This window comes from Engystomops pustulosus, chromosome 11 (assembly GCF_040894005.1).
Source record: "Engystomops pustulosus chromosome 11, aEngPut4.maternal, whole genome shotgun sequence".
Lineage (NCBI taxonomy): Eukaryota > Metazoa > Chordata > Amphibia > Anura > Leptodactylidae > Engystomops > Engystomops pustulosus.
The window spans coordinates 79,554,452-79,574,728 of NC_092421.1; the positions used below are offsets into that span (position 1 = coordinate 79,554,452).

At 46.2% G+C, this 20,277-nt stretch overlaps 1 protein-coding gene across 1 annotated transcript in view; it reads right to left on the reverse strand.

Annotated features, from left to right (window-relative positions):
- INPP5A (inositol polyphosphate-5-phosphatase A) overlaps positions 1-19,922 on the reverse strand; it is a 241,090-nt gene extending 221,168 nt beyond the window's left edge. The window contains exon 1 of the mRNA XM_072129441.1: positions 19,610-19,922. Within this exon, the coding sequence (XP_071985542.1) occupies positions 19,610-19,672 (63 nt within the window). The 5' untranslated portion in view covers positions 19,673-19,922. The remainder of the gene's footprint in view (positions 1-19,609) is intronic.
- Positions 19,923-20,277: the final 355 nt, after the last annotated feature.

The window sequence follows — 20,277 nt, forward strand, 5'->3', positions numbered from 1 at the left end:
GTCTGGAGGACCACTCCGACCCCATAGATAACTGGCACGGGCGACACTGACCCAAATCACAGGAGGAATTGATGAAGTAAAGCTGGACCTAAAATTCCTGGTCTTTATGCCGAGTCTTGATGTCTGTGACATAAATAGAGGAGAAAAGAAAAAAATCTACAAGTCAAGAAGATTCGAGAAAATGAGCCGAGAAGAGTCAGAGAAGTTTAATATCTGCAGGTGGAGCCACTACAGATCCCGACGGCTCCCCAAAAAACCCAACCCCCCGGGCCGCCGCAGCTCTCCGATCCCCCGGAGCTCTCCGACCCCCCGGAGCTCTCCGAACCCCAGGGCCGCCGCACTTCTCCGACCCCCCCGGAGCTCTCCGACCCCCTGGAGCTCTCCGAACCCCAGGGCCGCCGCACTTCTCCGACCCACCGGAGCTCTCCGACCCCCCCGGAGCTCTCCAAACCCCAGGGCCACCGCAGCTCTCCCACCCCCCAAATCTACAAGTCAAGAAGATTCGAGAAAATGAGCCGAGAAGAGTCAGAGAAGTTTAATATCTGCAGGTGGAGCCACTACAGATCCCGACGGCTCCCCAAAAAACCCAACCCCCCGGGCCGCCGCAGCTCTCCGATCCCCCGGAGCTCTCCGAACCCCAGGGCCGCCGCACTTCTCCGAACCCCCGGAGCTCTCCGACCCCCCGGAGCTCTCCAAACCCCAGGGCCACCGCAGCTCTCCGACCCCCCACGTCTCGTGGTCATCATTACCGCACAACTTCTCGTTTCCATAAATACGGTAAATGACTTATTACAGGAGAAAGTCGTATCCCGAAAACTCACATCTAAGAGTCAGAGTCAAACAGTCCTTCTAGGGAATGGGACCTTCTGTCCGGCGCTGGTATCTGTCATTATCAGGTGTGGCAGGTTTTATGGTTATAGGAAGCCCCGAGGTTTGATGCCTTTGTATTTGCCTCCTACCACAAAGGACATAACCAGTGGCATCAGGACTGTGGCGGCAGAGAGAGTTTTGAAGGAAAATAAACTTTGCAGGACGTATTAAAGGAATTTGCCCACAGAAGAAATTTCTCAAATTTAAACCCCCAGTCATGTTACACAATAAAGATCATTTTACTTACTTTCCATTGTTACTCAGGGTTATTGGTGTTTTAGCTCCTATCACTCAGTGATGGTCAGTGTAAGATTCCAGAGTGTGAGCGGAGACTCTCTGAGCAGACACTTCATGATCCCTCTGTGCTGTGAGCTGACAATGTGCTTAGATTATCAGGGTACAGGGTTTATACACTTTCATTTAGCTTCTGAACATTCGCTACATCCTGCTACAACTCTGCTCTATCACAATACCCCCCCCCCCCTCTTATCTGCCTTTAGCTTGTAGCTTTCTTCAGCTGCTGGTAGGAAGTCAGTGTCTGTATCAGTGTGAGCTCCTGCAGAGCGGAGGGGCTTTTACAAGGAAGAGACCGAGAAGACTGCCAACCCTAAAGTCTGTTCCCCCGGGTCGGTAACCAGGGGCAATTAAAACTGTCCAGCAGGACTGATAGTGACAGGTTGGAATTATATCTGGAAATGTTACATTTTTGTTAATAACAGTGAATTAGAGAACGTGATATTTCGTCATCCTGAGTAAATTTACAAATCTTGTCTGTGGGAGGAAAACCCCTTTAAGCGCTTCCCCTGGAGGCCATTTGATTTACCCTCTCCAATGTTGGAAGTGCAATTTAAATAGGACGAGGGATATTATTGGTTTCTCTGCATTTCCACCCCAAACCCTTGTCCTTCCTAGAGGGAGTGATTAATATTCCAAACTGAGAAGTTGGGAAAAAAAAATGCAGTGAAACGGTGGATCCCCCCCCCCCCACCTCTCCCCCCACACACATTTTCTTTTATGTATTCTTCGGGTCAGTACAATCACGAGGATACTGTGCATTAGGTTTCAATATGTTTTTACAAAATGAAAACCTTTTTAAAAAAAAAATTTACTTTATTTTGACTAATTGCCACCAATAACCTTTTGATACTCCAGTGTACAGAGCCGTGTAAGACTGAGGGGAGAGCTGACATTTTTCTTTGGGTTCTGTACAACCTTTAAACCACTTTTTATAAAAATGTTGTTTTTTCAAAATTGCCCAAAAATTACGACTTGGACATTGGGCTCTATTTTCCGTTACAGGGTTCACTGTCGTGAAGAACGGTTCTTAAATTTTGATAAATTAGGACTTTTGGGACGCGGCGATACCCAACATTTTTTTTATCATTTCAAATATTTTCATATCAGTTCTAGTTAGAGGAGGAGAATTTTTAGGCCCCCTGGTTGTGTCATCGCTTCTACCATATACCCCAATACAGCCGTGTGTGCAGCCTGTGATTCCTCTTCATACATCCTTGACGGCATTACAATGCCCATCCCCTCAGCAACATCTCCTAGATCAGTGACGGAGAACCTTTTCGAGACTGAGTCCCCAAATTACAACAAAAACCCCACGTATTTATCACAAAATGCCAACACAGCAACTTAGGCAGTAACTCCCTGTTCTACCACAAATTCAATAGAAGAAGGACCTCCATCAATAAATTGTCCCTGCCCATAATTCTCACTCTTTCTACAGTCCGAAGAAGCCGAGGATGTGTTGCTGTGAAATAATACTGAGAGTAACATCTACATTGCCTGTGCCTATAGGTGAACTCTATGCTGGGGCAATGTGGCCTGGGTGCCCACAAAGAGGGCCCTGAGTGCCACCTCTGGCACCCGTGCCATAGGTCCGCCACCCCTGTTCTAGATGAATCCCTCGGTCTGGTCCTCACAACTAATTATTACTCTTTGGTGGGACTTCTGTAATAATAGCCGAGGAGGCGATGATGAAACACACGAGATGCAGAAGACGCTTGGGAAAGTCCACTCCACGGTGCGGCTTCTGCTAAACATAGACAATAAATCAAATAACCCAAAATGTCCACCAAAATGCCACCTACACGTAACGAGCAGATGCCAGTAACCCGGTTATTTCTTCTGAAAATATTTACACTAAAGGATCAGATTCCCGTAAAGCGCCATGAAAGGCCCCTGTGCCGAGAGCTTCCCGGAAAGGCGTACAAGGGGAAAGAAGAAAAAAAATAGGAAAGTTTCTGCTGGCACCAAACACGATGAATTTGTCACCATGTGTAAATAGGAAAAATTATCAAACCTTACCTAAATATTCCTACCAGAACAGACACACAGTCAGTCATCGGTCATGGTCAACGGCACACGCCGCGGGGTTATTTACGGACAAGATTTTACTCCGTCTACACGTCCCTCGTATAAACACGTGTGGAAGAGAGAACTAGATCTATTGTACATACCTGGCTCTAGAAAGACCAGGAAGGGAGTCCTGACAATGCTTCATAGTATTGGAGTATTAGCGAACGTACAGTCCTTTTTCACGGCCCGGACATGGTCGTGTGCTGCTGGCCTTAACATTAACCCTTCACCTGGTTCTCTTAGCGGCGAAACTGGTCATCAGGAACCCAAATCTAGTTCTAAAATAAAGCATCCATTACCGATCGCTTGTATCGCTATTAATGGTTCTTAGGGGAAATCCCTTTAATGATGGATGATACATCCGGACCTTGGAATAGAAGGGGATTTCTTATTGAGGTGAAACAATTGTATGGGAAGACGATTCTTTTCTTGTTACATCTATTAAAGGTCTTAGAGAAGTTTATTTAGTTTAAGGCAGAAATCTCCTCCATCAGGTGCACATGGCACCGAGCGCCGGACCTTCCTGGTGCGAGACAAGCAACTGTTCCACTTTAGAGTCTGTCATCTGTAGGCGCCTCTTGTTGACCTACATTCTGTATGTATATTTAGAAAGCGGCTCCGCAAACTCACCCGAGTGTGAACAGAAAATCAGTGATGAAAAGCCGAACGTCAAAGTGGCCAGAAGATGCAAAAATAGAGCGCGAGAGAGCGACACAGAGAAAGCGCCAGAGAAAGAGAGAGCGCCAGAGAAAGAGAGAGCGCCAGAGAAAGAGAGAGCGCCAGAGAAAGAGAGAGCGCCAGAGAAAGAGAGAGCGCCAGAGAAAGAGAGAGCGCCAGAGAAAGAGAGAGCGCCAGAGAAAGAGAGAGCGCCAGAGAAAGAGAGAGCGCCAGAGAAAGAGAGAGACAGTGCTAGATTATTATATATAAAAAAAAAAACACAGAATCAAAACAAACAAAGATGTGTAAATAATTTCTTAGATATAAAATCCCATTCCAGCCGGATACAACAGTAATAACAATGCGCTGCGAGAGTCAGAGCCCCTGCTGATTGTTTTCCACTTCTGTGACAGGTTCTTCGCTTTCATCTGGGGACATAACGATTGACAAGAGAAAAAAAATAGAAAACTAACAGAAAATGTTAAAAAATCCCCTGCATCTGACATGTTGTGCATTCTCCTGCTGGATCACGGCAGCCTCAGGTCTCAGCGAGGCTGCGAGAAGTTTACAAGAGAAGAAGATTTCTATGCGGCGGGTGAAGTTCTGGCACCAAATCACAACAAACAACGGATTGCAACAGGAAAGTTCTATTGTTCACAATCAATAGTGACCCAGTGAGTAAAGCAGGCAGGGAGGTGACACAATGGAAGCGGCTTGCTATGGTGCAGGAGCCCCGACTCACAAATACAATACAATCAGATGGGAGCTGCATCACCTGCTTACAGGTAAGAAATCCACTACAGACTGAACCGCTGACAGCAGCGCATGGAGAAGACATAAATATCCCCGCAGTAAGGAAGCTGCACCGCCTCGTGCACCGCCTCGTGCACCGCCTCGTGCACCGCCTCGTGCACCGCAAGAAAATTGTATCAATTCTTAAAATTCTATATACACAAAAATGTAACAGGATAAAGGAATTTATGTCTGATCTCGGGGGTCCAACAGGAAAGACCCCGCAAATCATCAGACGGAACCAAAAGACCCACTTATCTGCCCCGTATTACAGACGTCTGGTGTTGGCTCATCCTACGAGCGACAACAAAAGTCCTGAACAAGGCAGTGCGGCTTATAGACCACAATACAGGGACCTCAGCCAGCGATGTGCAGCACAGGCGAACCTGGATGTGGTGGAACGTGCGACCAGCTATTCATCTGGGGTACAAGGGACCCCCATACTAGTGATCTGCACGGCTTGTTATATCAGAGTATTCAGAGCTGTGTGTTATAGAGAGGCCGTGGCCATGACCAGAAATATAACAAGCGGTGCACCTGTGTGACATCACATGACCAGGGATATAACGAGCCGTGCATCTGTGTGACATCACATGACCAGGGATATAACAAGCCGTGCACCTGTGTGACATCACATGACCCGGGATATAACGAGCCGTGCACCTGTGTGACCTCACATGACCCGGGATATAACGAGCCGTGCACCTGTGTGACATCACATGACCAGGTATATAACCAGCCGTGCACCTGTGTGACATCACATGACCAGGGATATATAATGAGCCTTTCACCTGTGTGACATCACACGACCAGTGACATAACGAGCCTTGCACCTGTGTGACATCACATGACCTGAAAAACATAACGAGCCGTGCACCTGTGTGACATCACATGACCAGGGATACATAAGGAGGTGTGTAGATGTGTGACATCACATGACCAGGGATACATAAGGAGGTGTGTAGATGTGTGACATCACATGACCAGGGATACATAAGGAGGTGTGTAGATGTGTGACATCACATGACCAGGGATATAACGAGCAATGAACCTGTGTGACATCACATGACCAGGGATACATAAGGAGGTGTGTAGATGTGTGACATCACATGACCAGGGATACATAAGGAGGTGTGTAGATGTGTGACATCACATGACCAGGGATACATAAGGAGGTGTGTAGATGTGTGACATCACATGACCAGGGATATAACGAGCAATGAACCTGTGTGACATCACATGAACATAATAATCCTTAATCCTTCCTTCATGTTTTAAAGTGGATATAACATTAATATAAAGAAAGCAGAAGCCTTTATGACGAGGGATAATAAGCTATAACTGTACTTTATGTAGGTAGATGCTGGGACACTGCTTTATTCTATGATATTTTGTGTACCATATTTTTCGGGCTATTAAGGCACACAGAAAAGCCTTTGATTTTCTCAGAAATCAAAGGTGCGCCTTATAATCCGGAGCGCCTTATATATGAACCGTACTTACAGACAACAGCTGCCTTGTACTGTGCACAGGTCTGGTGCTGGTCATTCATCCTTATAATCAGGTGCGCCTTATATATGAACCTAGACGTTTTAGTAGGCATTTATTGATGATGCGCCTTCTACTCCAGAAAATACTGTAAATCCCATAGCAGAATTGTCCTTCTAATGGAAAGATGCTTGATAAATCTGCTGGCACCCAAGTGCATCAGACACAGAGTATCAGACCGTGGGGACTGAACCGTACACATAACAGGGAATTACCACTGACAATACATTTGTAGAATATTCAAGAGGAACAGAAGAAAAGCAAAATCTGCTCCAAAACTATTGGCAGCAAAAGTGTTTACCAAACCGACATCAACAGAGAAGAAAAACCCGACAAGACGCCGGACGCAAGGTTCTCTCCACGACCTCCGTAATTTCTCTCGTCCCGTCAGGATAAACATTTTGTTTTATAATAAATAGAACTTGGATACAAATACAATGTACACAGATTGGAGATGTTACATACATGAAATACTAGACATAAGAGATGTACGAGATGTGCGCCCGGGCATCCGGCTGCCCACGACAGAGATGCCCCCAGGGAAGGGACACGGATATTATGTAGGTCACTTGTGTGGATTCATATAATAGAATGTGATTGAGCCCGGAAATTATCAGAGAAACAACTGCAAAACCCATGACAACAAAGCCTGAAGGTCCAGTGTTTATGCGGGGAGCATCTCTCGTCCTGGGGGGTGCGTAGAGCATTTTACATTATGAGGGGGAAACCAAATTTATGCTTCCAGCAGTTGATCGCTTAAAAAGCCGTCCCATAAATTGTTAATAAATTGTCCCAAATTTATTAAGACAGCCCCAAATTATGACACAGCCCTAGCAAATCCATACATGTTCAGGTCTGAAATGGACACGGCTTTAACTCCCTAGTGCACAGCTTCACAGAGTGTAGGGTTTTGATAGGGATTTTAGGGTGGGTCCAATGGTGGCCAATAAAAATCACTTTCTGCCCTGCTTGTCAGGAAAGGAGCAGAACCTCCTTAGTTACATGGCAGAAGATCAATGGCTCCTATTCAAGAGGAATTAAAGAGGGACTACACTACAAGTCAGTGCGGGAAGTACTGGAGAACTTAATCTGAACTGAACTGACAAATAGTGGATGCAGAAATGTTGAAAATAAAACACGTACACTCACCGGCCACTTTATTAGGTATAACTGTCCAACTGCTCGTTAACACTTCATTTCTAATCAGCCAATCACATGGCGGCAGTGCATTTAGGTATGTAGACATGGTCAAGACAATCTCCTGCAGTTCTCCCGAGCATCAGTATGGGGAAGGAAGGTGATTTGAGGCCTTTGAACGTGGCATGGTTGTTGGTGCCAGAAGGGCTGGTCTGAGTATTTCAGAAACTGCTGATCTACTGGGATTTTCACGCACAACCATCTCTAGGGTTTACAGAGAATGGTCCGAAAAAGAAAAAACATCCAGTGAGCGGCAGTTCTGTGGGCGGAAATGCCTTGTTGATGCCAGTGGTCAGAGGAGAATGGGCAGACTGGTTCGAGCTGATAGAAAGGCAACAGTGACTCAAATCGTCACCCGTTACAACCAAGGTAGGCAGAAGAGCATCTCTGAACGCACAGTACGTCCAACTTTGAGGCAGATGGGCTACAGCAGCAGAAGACCACACCGGGTGCCACTCCTTTCAGCTAAGAACAGGAAACTGAGGCTACAATTTGCACAAGCTCATCGAAATTGGACAGTAGAAGATTGGAAAAACGTTGCCTGGTCTGAAGAGTCTCGATTTCTGCTGCGACTTTCGGATGGTAGGGTCAGAATTTGGGGTCAACAACATGAAAGCATGGATCCATCCTGCCTTGTATCAACGGTTCAGGCTGCTGGTGGTGGTGTCATGGTGTGGGGAATATTTTCCTACCTGAGTATTGTTGCTGACCATGTCCATCCCTTTATGAGCACAATGTACCCTGTAACATCTGATGGCTACTTTCAGCAGGATAATGCGCCATGTCATAAAGCTGGAAGCATCTCAGACTGGTTTCTTGAACATGACAATGAGGTCACTGGACTCAAATGGCCTCCACAGTCACCAGATCTCAATCCAATAGAGCATCTTTGGGATGTGGTGGAACGGGAGATTCACATCATGGATGTGCAGCCGACAAATCTGCGGCAACTGTGTGATGCCATCATGTCAATATGGAGCAAAATCTCTGAGGAGCTTCCAGCACCTTGTTGTATCTATGCCACGAAGAATTGAGGCAGTTCTGAAGGCAAAAGGGGGTCCAACCCGTTACTAGCATGGTGGACCTAATAAAGTGGCCGTTGAATGTATATTTGGTGCTAAAACGCTATATGGACTATAAAATGAATAATTACGTCTTGTATACATTGTTTATGTATTATATCACGGTCACCTTCCCAGGACTCCCCGATTTTACCATTGCATCCAGTCTATTCAACAAGCAGGAGTTGTACATCTCCCCAATGTATCCGTCTACTGATAGCGGAAAAGCTGCTGATGGCGTCAAATCAACCATTAAAATTACCCGTGTGGAATAAATCTGCCTGGAGATGGAGCAGTGCGGATACAACTATCCAGGTCGGAACGCGTTTCATTATGTTGCCTCCGATTTTACACCTTTCTGTGTCAGGGGTGACAATTCACAGGTACAGGATGCGCTGAGAACACATAACTATGAGCTGATGAGCGAGGACTCGCGCATGTGGACGGCAGCTGCTTTATATTTAGACCTTTCTCCTGGGGAGTTTATTTTGTAACTTTGCTGCAGGAGATGGAAATGTAAATAACGCGGAGAGAAGAACAAGAGAAAACTTGTCTGTGTGTGTAGAAGGAATCGCTGTGTGTAATGGATAGAAAATCATCGCTAATGTCACATCAGAGCCTCGTACACACAGGCTGCAGATTATTATCCTCATCTCATCATAATAAACAGACATTTCTTATACAAAATATCCTCTGACAGAAGCAAAGAAGTTTCCATGGATTTAGATTACAAAGCAGAAGGTCCTGATGTTCAGAGCCCAAAACACGGATTCAGGTATTCATCTCGTTAAAGGGGGTGGGGCAACATTTTCTAAAAGGTGATCAATGTCTAAAATGGGAGAGGATCCAATCTTTTGGGACAACACTATAGATATATGGAGGATGTCAAGTCATACTGGAACCCAGTATGGCAGCTGATGAAGGGTCCCCCCTGGTACCCAAAATTATTTCTTATGTGCTCAAGGGGCCCTATGCAGAGTCACAATCAAATTGCAAAATCATGTCCGCCCCACATCCCTTACTACAGGTGCCCTAAAAAGAACAAATTAGAAATCCGACCCTAATGGAATAGATAGATGTCATTAGGCTTCCAGAAAGTCATGCTTGATGTTACAGGAGATGACTTACAAAGTAGCTAAGAGACAGTGCTTTCCTTATCCCATCCTGGAAAACATATTCCCCAGAATGCCCTAGTGGAGTGGCAATGGCTCCACACACCTGCAGGGCGGCGTTAGTCTCCGTAAAGAAAGCTCTTACTTCCAGATCCCAACACCACATTCTCAGATGTAGGAACAGCAGAACCAAAGCAAAAGAAACCATGGCACTTCTCAGCTCATCCGGGCCATTTCTTCCCAGCAGTTTAACTTGTACTTGTTCATTATTTTACAGCCGGATAATTTCAGGCAGGTAATAGGATCTAGAGGTCTGGAAGGGAAGACACTGGTCAGAGATAAGATATCTTTACATTCCTCCAAAGGCTGCAGAACAAGGAAAACAAGCCGGGTAATTGCGGCCTCCCTCCGGCTATGGTACAAGTCAATGTCAGCTCCAAATATTCACTTGTCTCCGTGTAATGGGAGACTTTGCTAGGAAACTGGACGGCAAATTGGAGGCAAAACCTACATTAAAGGGGTTTCCCAAGGTTATTGAAAATGAGGAAAATGCAGAATTAGCATGAGCTGCGATCAGCGACTATCACACATAGCGGGGCTTGGTTCAGCTTTGCTCCATTCACCTACATTAGGAAGTTCTCCTGTATCCCGAGGATAAGAGATAACAAGCTGATCCGGGAGGCTCCAACTGCTGGGACCTCCAAGGGAGATAAGACTTCTCTGGATTACTGGGGGTCACATTCAATGTTCCAGAGTTCAGGATATACTGAGCTCTGTGCTATGAAACTTCCAACACTCCCATTACTATTGAATGGAGCAGAAGGAACAGGCTCCAACTGCTGCTCCATCAACAAGAATATAACCCCCTCCCCCTGGTCTCCGTATTTCTGGGGATTGTAATTGGTGGGGGTCCTAGGATTCGGATCCTGACCAATCAGCTTATTATCCCTTGTTCTGTGGTTAAAGAATATCTTTAATGCAGGGTGGAGGGGCAGGAGAGAGCACTCCAGCGTGCAGACAAGAGAAGCTATTCATGAATAGAATCTGATCATTTACAGTCATATCCAGAAACAAACAAACTCTGTGAAGCAGGACTGATAGACACAGGTGGGAATTATAGAATTATATCTGTGAATTACAGGATTGTTGTTATCCTGAGTATATACAAGAATCTAGTCCTAGTGGGAGGAAAAGGGGATGGTTTGTGCTTGTATAGAAATGATTGGAGTTTAGTTGTGATGCCACCCATGGTCAGGAGAGGAGCCGTGTATGGAAGGAAGCAGCCATGATACACAACCTCCAGAAATCCCATTTAACATTCCCTTTTTAATCCAGCCACACATTTTAGTGGCTCTCAGCCATAGTCCCCAAATCCCCACACAAACACAAGCGCATCTTGTATACAGAGACGGGATAAGGGAGAAAACCGCTGCCAGACGCAAACATATTGGCTTTATCCACTGGGATTTTATCACATGCATCAGAAATGAAGAGGTTAAAAATTTGTAATACAGCTCTTCCAGCATTTTACTGCAAACACAGGCGAAAGAAACAATGTATCACTGCAAAGCAATACAACCATTTACTATACACAGACACATATCATCATAGGATCCCATCATGTATAATAGTCAGGAATATAGAAGAGAATATGACAATGGACCTTATGTACTGGACTCAAGATATTTCTTTAAAATCTACATCTAGAGGAATCTGGAGACGACCAAACATTGCAACATGTTATAACAACTACAAATCACACATTATGATGCAATATCAAGTGACATAAGTTTATATTGTGGGTCAGGGCGAGGCAGAAGGATACATTGTATAACTCCCGATGGGACAGCAGATAATAACCTGAAGCCCATATTAACTACAAGAACAACTAAACAGCCAATCAGCAGAGGTTTGGTCAATATCGGACCATCTTGTCCAAGTCAGAAAAATAAAAAAAAAAGTTTCTTCTATAATATAATCAATCTCTGATTCTTATGCAAAACTACAACTTTTTGGGGAGTGCGCCCAAATTCCTGTAATCTAAAAAGAACACGGCGCCGATTATCCTACAATAACCTCTGATCTGTACTCACTATTCTACAGGTTGCTACTGGAAACTATAAAATTGTTCTGATGCAATCCAAACGGTATCAATATATTTCAATGTGAACCCTATTACCCGGTACAGGGGCAGGTAAGGCAAAGTGTCCGCTTCTACCTCGTGGGTCACATGTAGGATCCGTCTCCATTGTCTACAGTTAAAGTGACAGATTTTGGGGGTCGATGTTCCTGGAATCCTTGTATTACTGGGCAGGACAATGTGCGCAGGACATGATATATTAGAGGAGATGATGGAAAGCAGGTTGTGCCGAGGCAACTTTATGCTCCATACAATACCAGCTGTAAATCACCGGTAAATAACTTATGTGCTATAAACACTTTTCATGTAGATTAATTCTAAGTTACATTAAAACTCTAAAGATATAAACATTCCCTTTTAATAGTGGAAGTAAAGTGCTGGAACAATGCACATGTGCCACTTACAGATTCCAGAGCAGTTACTAAAGGGTTACAGCCGATTCCCAGAGGCCGAGATGATCCTCCCCAACTACAGAGACTACAAGACTTAACCCCTTCCGCAGGCCCCTAAACCCAATGACTTCCCATCCAGGGCTGTGACTGCAGCAATGTTTATGTGTGCACCACAGAATTCACAGAAACTTCACAAACCGCCGAGTGTTTCTTCCGCAACGTGGGAGGCGAACGCCTGAGAGCCCGGCGACGGCACAACTTTTAATAGTAAAAGCGCAAAAGCTTCACTGGCTAAATGACAGCTGCTACTATAGCACTACAACACGTAGAAAGCGCTGAGCCGACTTCTTCCATGTAGTCATTAGGCTCATCACCAGGACATATAACAAGGGGATGGCACAGACATCTGGAGAATGGCGCAAGCTGAACACGGATGTCTCCATTGCACGCTCAATGCTTTCTTATGGAGGAGCAGGGGACTGGATGGATTTTTGGCACAGCTTGCAGAGTAGCTACAGAGTCATCTAGAGAAACTTCCCACTGCAGACTCCGAGATGTTGCATCTACTTGATATAACGCCGTCATGGAGTCCCGGCCAACCCAGAGCGAACCCTCAGGGGTAACATATAAAATCAGCAGCAGATGTGCAATGGCCTTCGCTCCCCATGTAACTGAAAGTCGTAAAATCAAGTGCGAGGATATCCACATGCAGCCCCCGAAATATGTCACTTCCTATGGTGTGTGGATTAAATCATTGCCATATCTAATGCACTTCTAGTCAGCACCAAATCCATCCCGTCCGGACGTACCACGAGGGCCTCCCATCATTACAATGTGCTAGAGGATTTATAAGACATCCGGGGCAACTGCACCACAGGTAACAACCTCATGTACTGTAATGGGGTCGTCTGGTGCTTTTATACTGATGACCTATCCTTCGGATACAGTGGGGGTCCAGCACCCACATCATTTACTGATGATCTGCTCTGAAATCCTCCAGCACCAATGCAGTGGATGGAGCAGGGAGAAGTATGACGGATCCCTGCAGCCGGATCCAGGTGAATAGGAGCCGATCTCCGGGATCATTGCTATACAGTGCACTGAGCCTGCGGTCTATTTCCATGTCCTGAGAGACCCCTTTAGTCTTATCCTCTGGATATGTGTCAGTATGTGATCGCAGGGAGTCCGGCCCTAGACCCATACAGACCCCCAGAGCTTTCTGTCTCTGTTCTCGGTGCCTGGAGTCTGCTGGGACCAGGCAAGCGGTAAAGCTCCCATCACACATCAATGGAAAAGTGGGAAATATCTGATCACCGATATCTAGAACGATGAATTGTGTGGGAACAGCCCATCCAGTCGTGTGATCCAGGGGATATATAACAGGACTGCACAGGTGGCAGTAGTCAGGAGCCGCTCCCATTGATGGTCTCTAATCACTCCAGATGAACCTATGATCTACAGGAGAGGCCGTCCTATACAGATCACTAAAAATACTAGAAATATGCAAATCCAATTCCCACGTTTTTGCAGCATTCGTGGTACAACTGTTAAATAAACGCTGCCTAAAATGGTCAGATACTTACAGATACTGCAGCAAAGCATCCCCAAAAAACCTGCCCCGAGTGACCTCCAGCTAGAGGCTTGTTCAGTCTGTAAAATACTGACCGCAAGACGATAATTGATGGGACTGAAGCACGGCCTGGAGGAGTTGTCTTCCATGCAAGGAGCCCATGACCCCTTCTGAACTAAACCGCCCCTCTAAGAACTCGATCACGTTACAATTGAAGCCGCAGGACGGAGCGACTCCCGAAAGCCGATGCATTTACACCCAAACTCTTGTGTTCAGGAACAAGGACCTGTTTTGCAATGTTTACTGGCAAACCACATGTTTGCTCCCACAATCGCATTTCATACACTACATCCTTAGGCCCCAATCACAGGGATGACTGTACATACAGACACATTGTATCCCCAGTCCCCAATCACATGGATGACTGTACATACAGACACATTGTATCCTTAGGCCCCAATCACATGGATGACTGTACATACAGACACATTGTATCCCCAGTCCCCAATCACAGGGATGACTGTACATACAGACACACTGTACCCCTAGTCCCCAATCACATGGATGACTGTACATACAGACACATTGTACCCCTAGTCCCCAATCACATGGATGACTGTACATACAGACACACTGTACCCCTAGTCCCCAATCACATGGATGACTGTACATACAGACACATTGCACCCCTAGTCCCCAATCACATGGATGACTGTACATACAGACACATTGTACCCCTAGTCCCCAATCACAGGGATGACTGTACATACAGACACACTGTACCCCTAGTCCCCAATCACATGGATGACTGTACATACAGACACATTGTATCCCCAGTCCCCAATCACATGGATGACTGTACATACAGACACATTGTATCCCCAGTCCCCAATCACATGGATGACTGTACATACAGACACATTGTACCCCTAGTCCCCAATCACATGGATGACTGTACATACAGACACATTGTACCCCTAGTCCCCAATCACATGGATGACTGTACATACAGACACATTGCACCCCTAGTCCCCAATCACATGGATGACTCTACATACAGACACATTGTATCCTTAGGCCCCAATCACATGGATGACTGTACATACAGACACATTGTACCCCTAGTCCCCAATCACATGGATGACTGTACATACAGACACATTGTACCCTTAGGCCCCATTCACATGGATGACTGTACATACAGACACATTGTATCCTTAGGCCCCAATCACATGGATGACTGTACATACAGACACATTGTATCCTCAGTCCCCAATCACATGGATGACTGTACATACAGACACATTGTACCCCTAGTCCCCAATCACACGGATGACTGTACATACAGACACATTGTATCCTCAGTCCCCAATCACACGGATGACTGTACATACAGACACATTGTATCCTCAGTCCCCAATCACATGGATGACTGTACATACAGACACATTGTACCCCTAGTCCCCAATCACATGGATGACTGTACATACAGACACATTGTATCCCTAGTCCCCAATCACATGGATGACTGTACATACAGACACATTGCACCCCTAGTCCCCAATCACATGGATGACTGTACATACAGACACACTGTACCCCTAGTCCCCAATCACATGGATGACTGTACATACAGACACATTGCACCCCTAGTCCCCAATCACATGGATGACTGTACATACAGACACATTGTACCCCTAGTCCCCAATCACAGGGATGACTGTACATACAGACACACTGTACCCCTAGTCCCCAATCACATGGATGACTGTACATACAGACACATTGTATCCCCAGTCCCCAATCACATGGATGACTGTACATACAGACACATTGTATCCCCAGTCCCCAATCACAGGGATGACTGTACATACAGACACACTGTACCCCTAGTCCCCAATCACATGGATGACTGTACATACAGACACATTGTACCCCTAGTCCCCAATCACATGGATGACTGTACATACAGACACATTGTACCCCTAGTCCCCAATCACATGGATGACTGTACATACAGACACATTGTACCCCTAGTCCCCAATCACATGGATGACTGTACATACAGACACATTGTACCCCTAGTCCCCAATCACATGGATGACTGTACATACAGACACATTGTACCCCTAGTCCCCAATCACATGGATGACTGTACATACAGACACATTGTACCCTTAGGCCCCATTCACATGGATGACTGTACATACAGACACATTGTATCCTTAGGCCCCAATCACATGGATGACTGTACATACAGACACATTGTATCCCCAGTCCCCAATCACATGGATGACTGTACATACAGACACATTGTATCCCCAGTCCCCAATCACATGGATGACTGTACATACAGACACACTGTACCCCTAGTCCCCAATCACATGGATGACTGTACATACAGACACATTGTACCCCTAGTCCCCAATCACATGGATGACTGTACATACAGACACATTGTATCCTCAGTCCCCAATCACATGGATGACTGTACATACAGACACATTGTATCCTCAGTCCCCAATCACAGGGATGACTGTACATACAGACACATTGTATCCCTAGTCCCCAATCACACGGATGACTGTACATACAGACACATTGTACCCCTAGTCCCCAATCACATGGATGACTGTACATACAGACACATTGTATCCTTAGGCCCCAATCACATGGATGACTGTACATACAGACACATTGTATCCTCAGTCCCCAATCACATGGATGACTGTACATACAGACACATTGTATCCCTAGTCCCCAATCACATGGATGACTGTACATACAGACACATTGTACCCTTAGGCCCCATTCACATGGATGACTGTACATACAGACACATTGCACCCCTAGTCCCCAATCACATGGATGACTGTACATACAGACACATTGTATCCTCAGTCCCCAATCACATGGATGACTGTACATACAGACACATTGTACCCCTAGTCCCCAATCACAGGGATGACTGTACATACAGACACATTGTATCCTCAGTCCCCAATCACATGGATGACTGTACATACAGACACATTGTACCCCTAGTCCCCAATCACATGGATGACTGTACATACAGACACATTGTATCCTCAGTCCCCAATCACACGGATGACTGTACATACAGACACATTGTATCCATAGTCCCCAATCACACGGATGACTGTACATACAGACACATTGTATCCTCAGTCCCCAATCACACGGATGACTGTACATACAGACACATTGTATCCTCAGTCCCCAATCACATGGATGACTGTACATACAGACACATTGTACCCCCAGTCCCCAATCACATGGATGACTGTACATACAGACACATTGTACCCCCAGTCCCCAATCACATGGATGACTGTACATACAGACACATTGTATCCTCAGTACACAGAGACAACTCTGTGATTATTTCATCCCATTACAGTGACCTGGAGGGAGCCCCGTGTTCTACCATGACAGTGACAGCTGTAGTGTGATAGGTGGGATCACACAGAGCATTGCTGAGCAATCTCCAGCACTAGGATATAGGTAGGATCACACAGAGCATTGCTGAGCAGTATCCAGCACTAGGATATAGTTAGGATCACACAGAGCATTGCTGAGCAGTATCCAGCACTAGGATATAGTTAGGATCACACAGAGCATTGCTGAGCAGTATCCAGCACTAGGATATAGTTAGGATCACACAGAGCATTGCTGAGCAGTCTCCAGCACTACAATATAGGTGGAATGACACAGAGCATTGCTGAGCAGTCTCCAGTACTACAATATAGGTGGAATGACAGAGAGCATTGCTGAGCAGTCTCCAGTACTACAATATAGGTGGAATGACAGAGAGCATTGCTGAGCAGTCTCCAGCACTACAATATAGGTGGAATGACAGAGAGCATTGCTGAGCAGTCTCCAGCACTACAATATAGGTGGAATGACAGAGAGCATTGCTGAGCAGTCTCCAGTACTACAATATAGGTAGGATCACACAGAGCATTGCTGAGCAGTCTCCAGCACTACAATATAGGTGGAATGACAGAGAGCATTGCTGAGCAGTCTCCAGCACTACAATATAGGTGGAATGACAGAGAGCATTGCTGAGCAGTCTCCAGCACTACAATATAGGTGGAATGACAGAGAGCATTGCTGAGCAGTCTCCACTACTACAATATAGGTGGAATGACAGAGAGCATTGCTGAGCAGTCTCCAGCACTACAATATAGGTGGAATGACAGAGAGCATTGCTGAGCAGTCTCCACTACTACAATATAGGTGGAATGACAGAGAGCATTGCTGAGCAGTCTCCACTACTACAATATAGGTGGAATGACAGAGAGCATTGCTGAGCAGTCTCCACTACTACAATATAGGTGGAATGACAGAGAGCATTGCTGAGCAGTCTCCACTACTACAATATAGGTGGAATGACAGAGAGCATTGCTGAGCAGTCTCCACTACTACAATATAGGTGGAATGACAGAGAGCATTGCTGAGCAGTCTCCACTACTACAATATAGGTGGAATGACAGAGAGCATTGCTGAGCAGTCTCCACTACTACAATATAGGTGGAATGACAGAGAGCATTGCTGAGCAGTCTCCACTACTACAATATAGGTGGAATGACAGAGAGCATTGCTGAGCAGTCTCCACTACTACAATATAGGTGGAATGACAGAGAGCATTGCTGAGCAGTCTCCACTACTACAATATAGGTGGAATGACAGAGAGCATTGCTGAGCAGTCTCCACTACTACAATATAGGTGGAATGACAGAGAGCATTGCTGAGCAGTCTCCACTACTACAATATAGGTGGAATGACAGAGAGCATTGCTGAGCAGTCTCCACTACTACAATATAGGTGGAATGACAGAGAGCATTGCTGAGCAGTCTCCACTACTACAATATAGGTGGAATGACAGAGAGCATTGCTGAGCAGTCTCCACTACTACAATATAGGTGGAATGACAGAGAGCATTGCTGAGCAGTCTCCACTACTACAATATAGGTGGAATGACAGAGAGCATTGCTGAGCAGTCTCCACTACTACAATATAGGTGGAATGACAGAGAGCATTGCTGAGCAGTCTCCACTACTACAATATAGGTGGAATGACAGAGAGCATTGCTGAGCAGTCTCCACTACTACAATATAGGTGGAATGACAGAGAGCATTGCTGAGCAGTCTCCACTACTACAATATAGGTGGAATGACAGAGAGCATTGCTGAGCAGTCTCCACTACTACAATATAGGTGGAATGACAGAGAGCATTGCTGAGCAGTCTCCACTACTACAATATAGGTGGAATGACAGAGAGCATTGCTGAGCAGTCTCCACTACTACAATATAGGTGGAATGACACAGAGCATTGCTGAGCAGTCTCCACTACTACAATATAGGTGGGATGACACAGAGCATTGCTGAGCAGTCTCCAGCACTACAATATAGGTGGAATGACACAGAGCATTGCTGAGCAGTCTCCAGTACTACAATATAGGTGGAATGACACAGAGCATTGCTGAGCAGTCTCCAGTACTAGACTATAGGTGGGATCACACAGAGCATTCCTGAACAGTCTCCAGTACTACAATATAGGTGGGATCAGACAGAGCATTGCTGAGCAGTTTCCAGTACTACAATATAGGTGGAATGACACAGAGCATTGCTGAGCAGTCTCCAGTACTAGACTATAGGTGGGATCACACAGAGCATTCCTGAACAGTCTCCAGTACTACAATATAGGTGGGATCACACAGAGCATTGCCGAGCAGTGTACACCGGGTTATCTACGGATTTGGGAGTTAGAAGGAGTTTGTGACACTTTCTGCTGCAGCCTCTCAGTGTCACATCTCTATGGAGTAGAGACCGCAGCGTGTGAACAGCGCACATCCAGTTGCGTTTTGCCTTGTACTCACATCATCGAACAGAGTCCCGACATTGGCGGTGACGAGCAGGATCCCGGTGCCCGGGGCGGCCATACTGTTCCAGGTGCAGGGAGGAGAGGGGCCGCTCCAGTGTCTCACATCCCCCGGCCCCTCCGGATGCCGCCTGCTGCGGTGGAACAAGCCATGACGAGCCGCCGCACACACACAACTTCCCCGCTGCTGGACGGTGCCCGGTGCCGGGAGAGGCGGCTCTGAGGCGGCGGCAGCGCGCGCGGCTACGACTCCTCTACAGCAGCCGCGGCGACCGAGCAGCGACAGGGCAGGGGGCGGGGGGAGGGGCCGGTGACGACACCAGACACGCCCCCTGCGCTCTTAAAGCGGCAGCGCTGCAGCCCCGGCGACCGACTACAGGAGAGTGCAGGACGCTCTGCTCTAACCGGGAGACATTCCCCAGCGAGTCATGTGCACAGGGAATGGCCACGTCCTGCAAATACAATTGTACAATACCATTTCTGTATCAATGCCGCACAGTTTTCTAGTTCTCTGATTCTATAACAAGCTTCATTATTTACTTCCTGTGGATACAAATCTGTCCGTAGACATGATATCTCACAGGTGCACAACTCCTTATATCCATGGTCATGTGATGTCTCACAGGTGTACATCTTGTTATATCCCTGGTCATGTGATGACACACA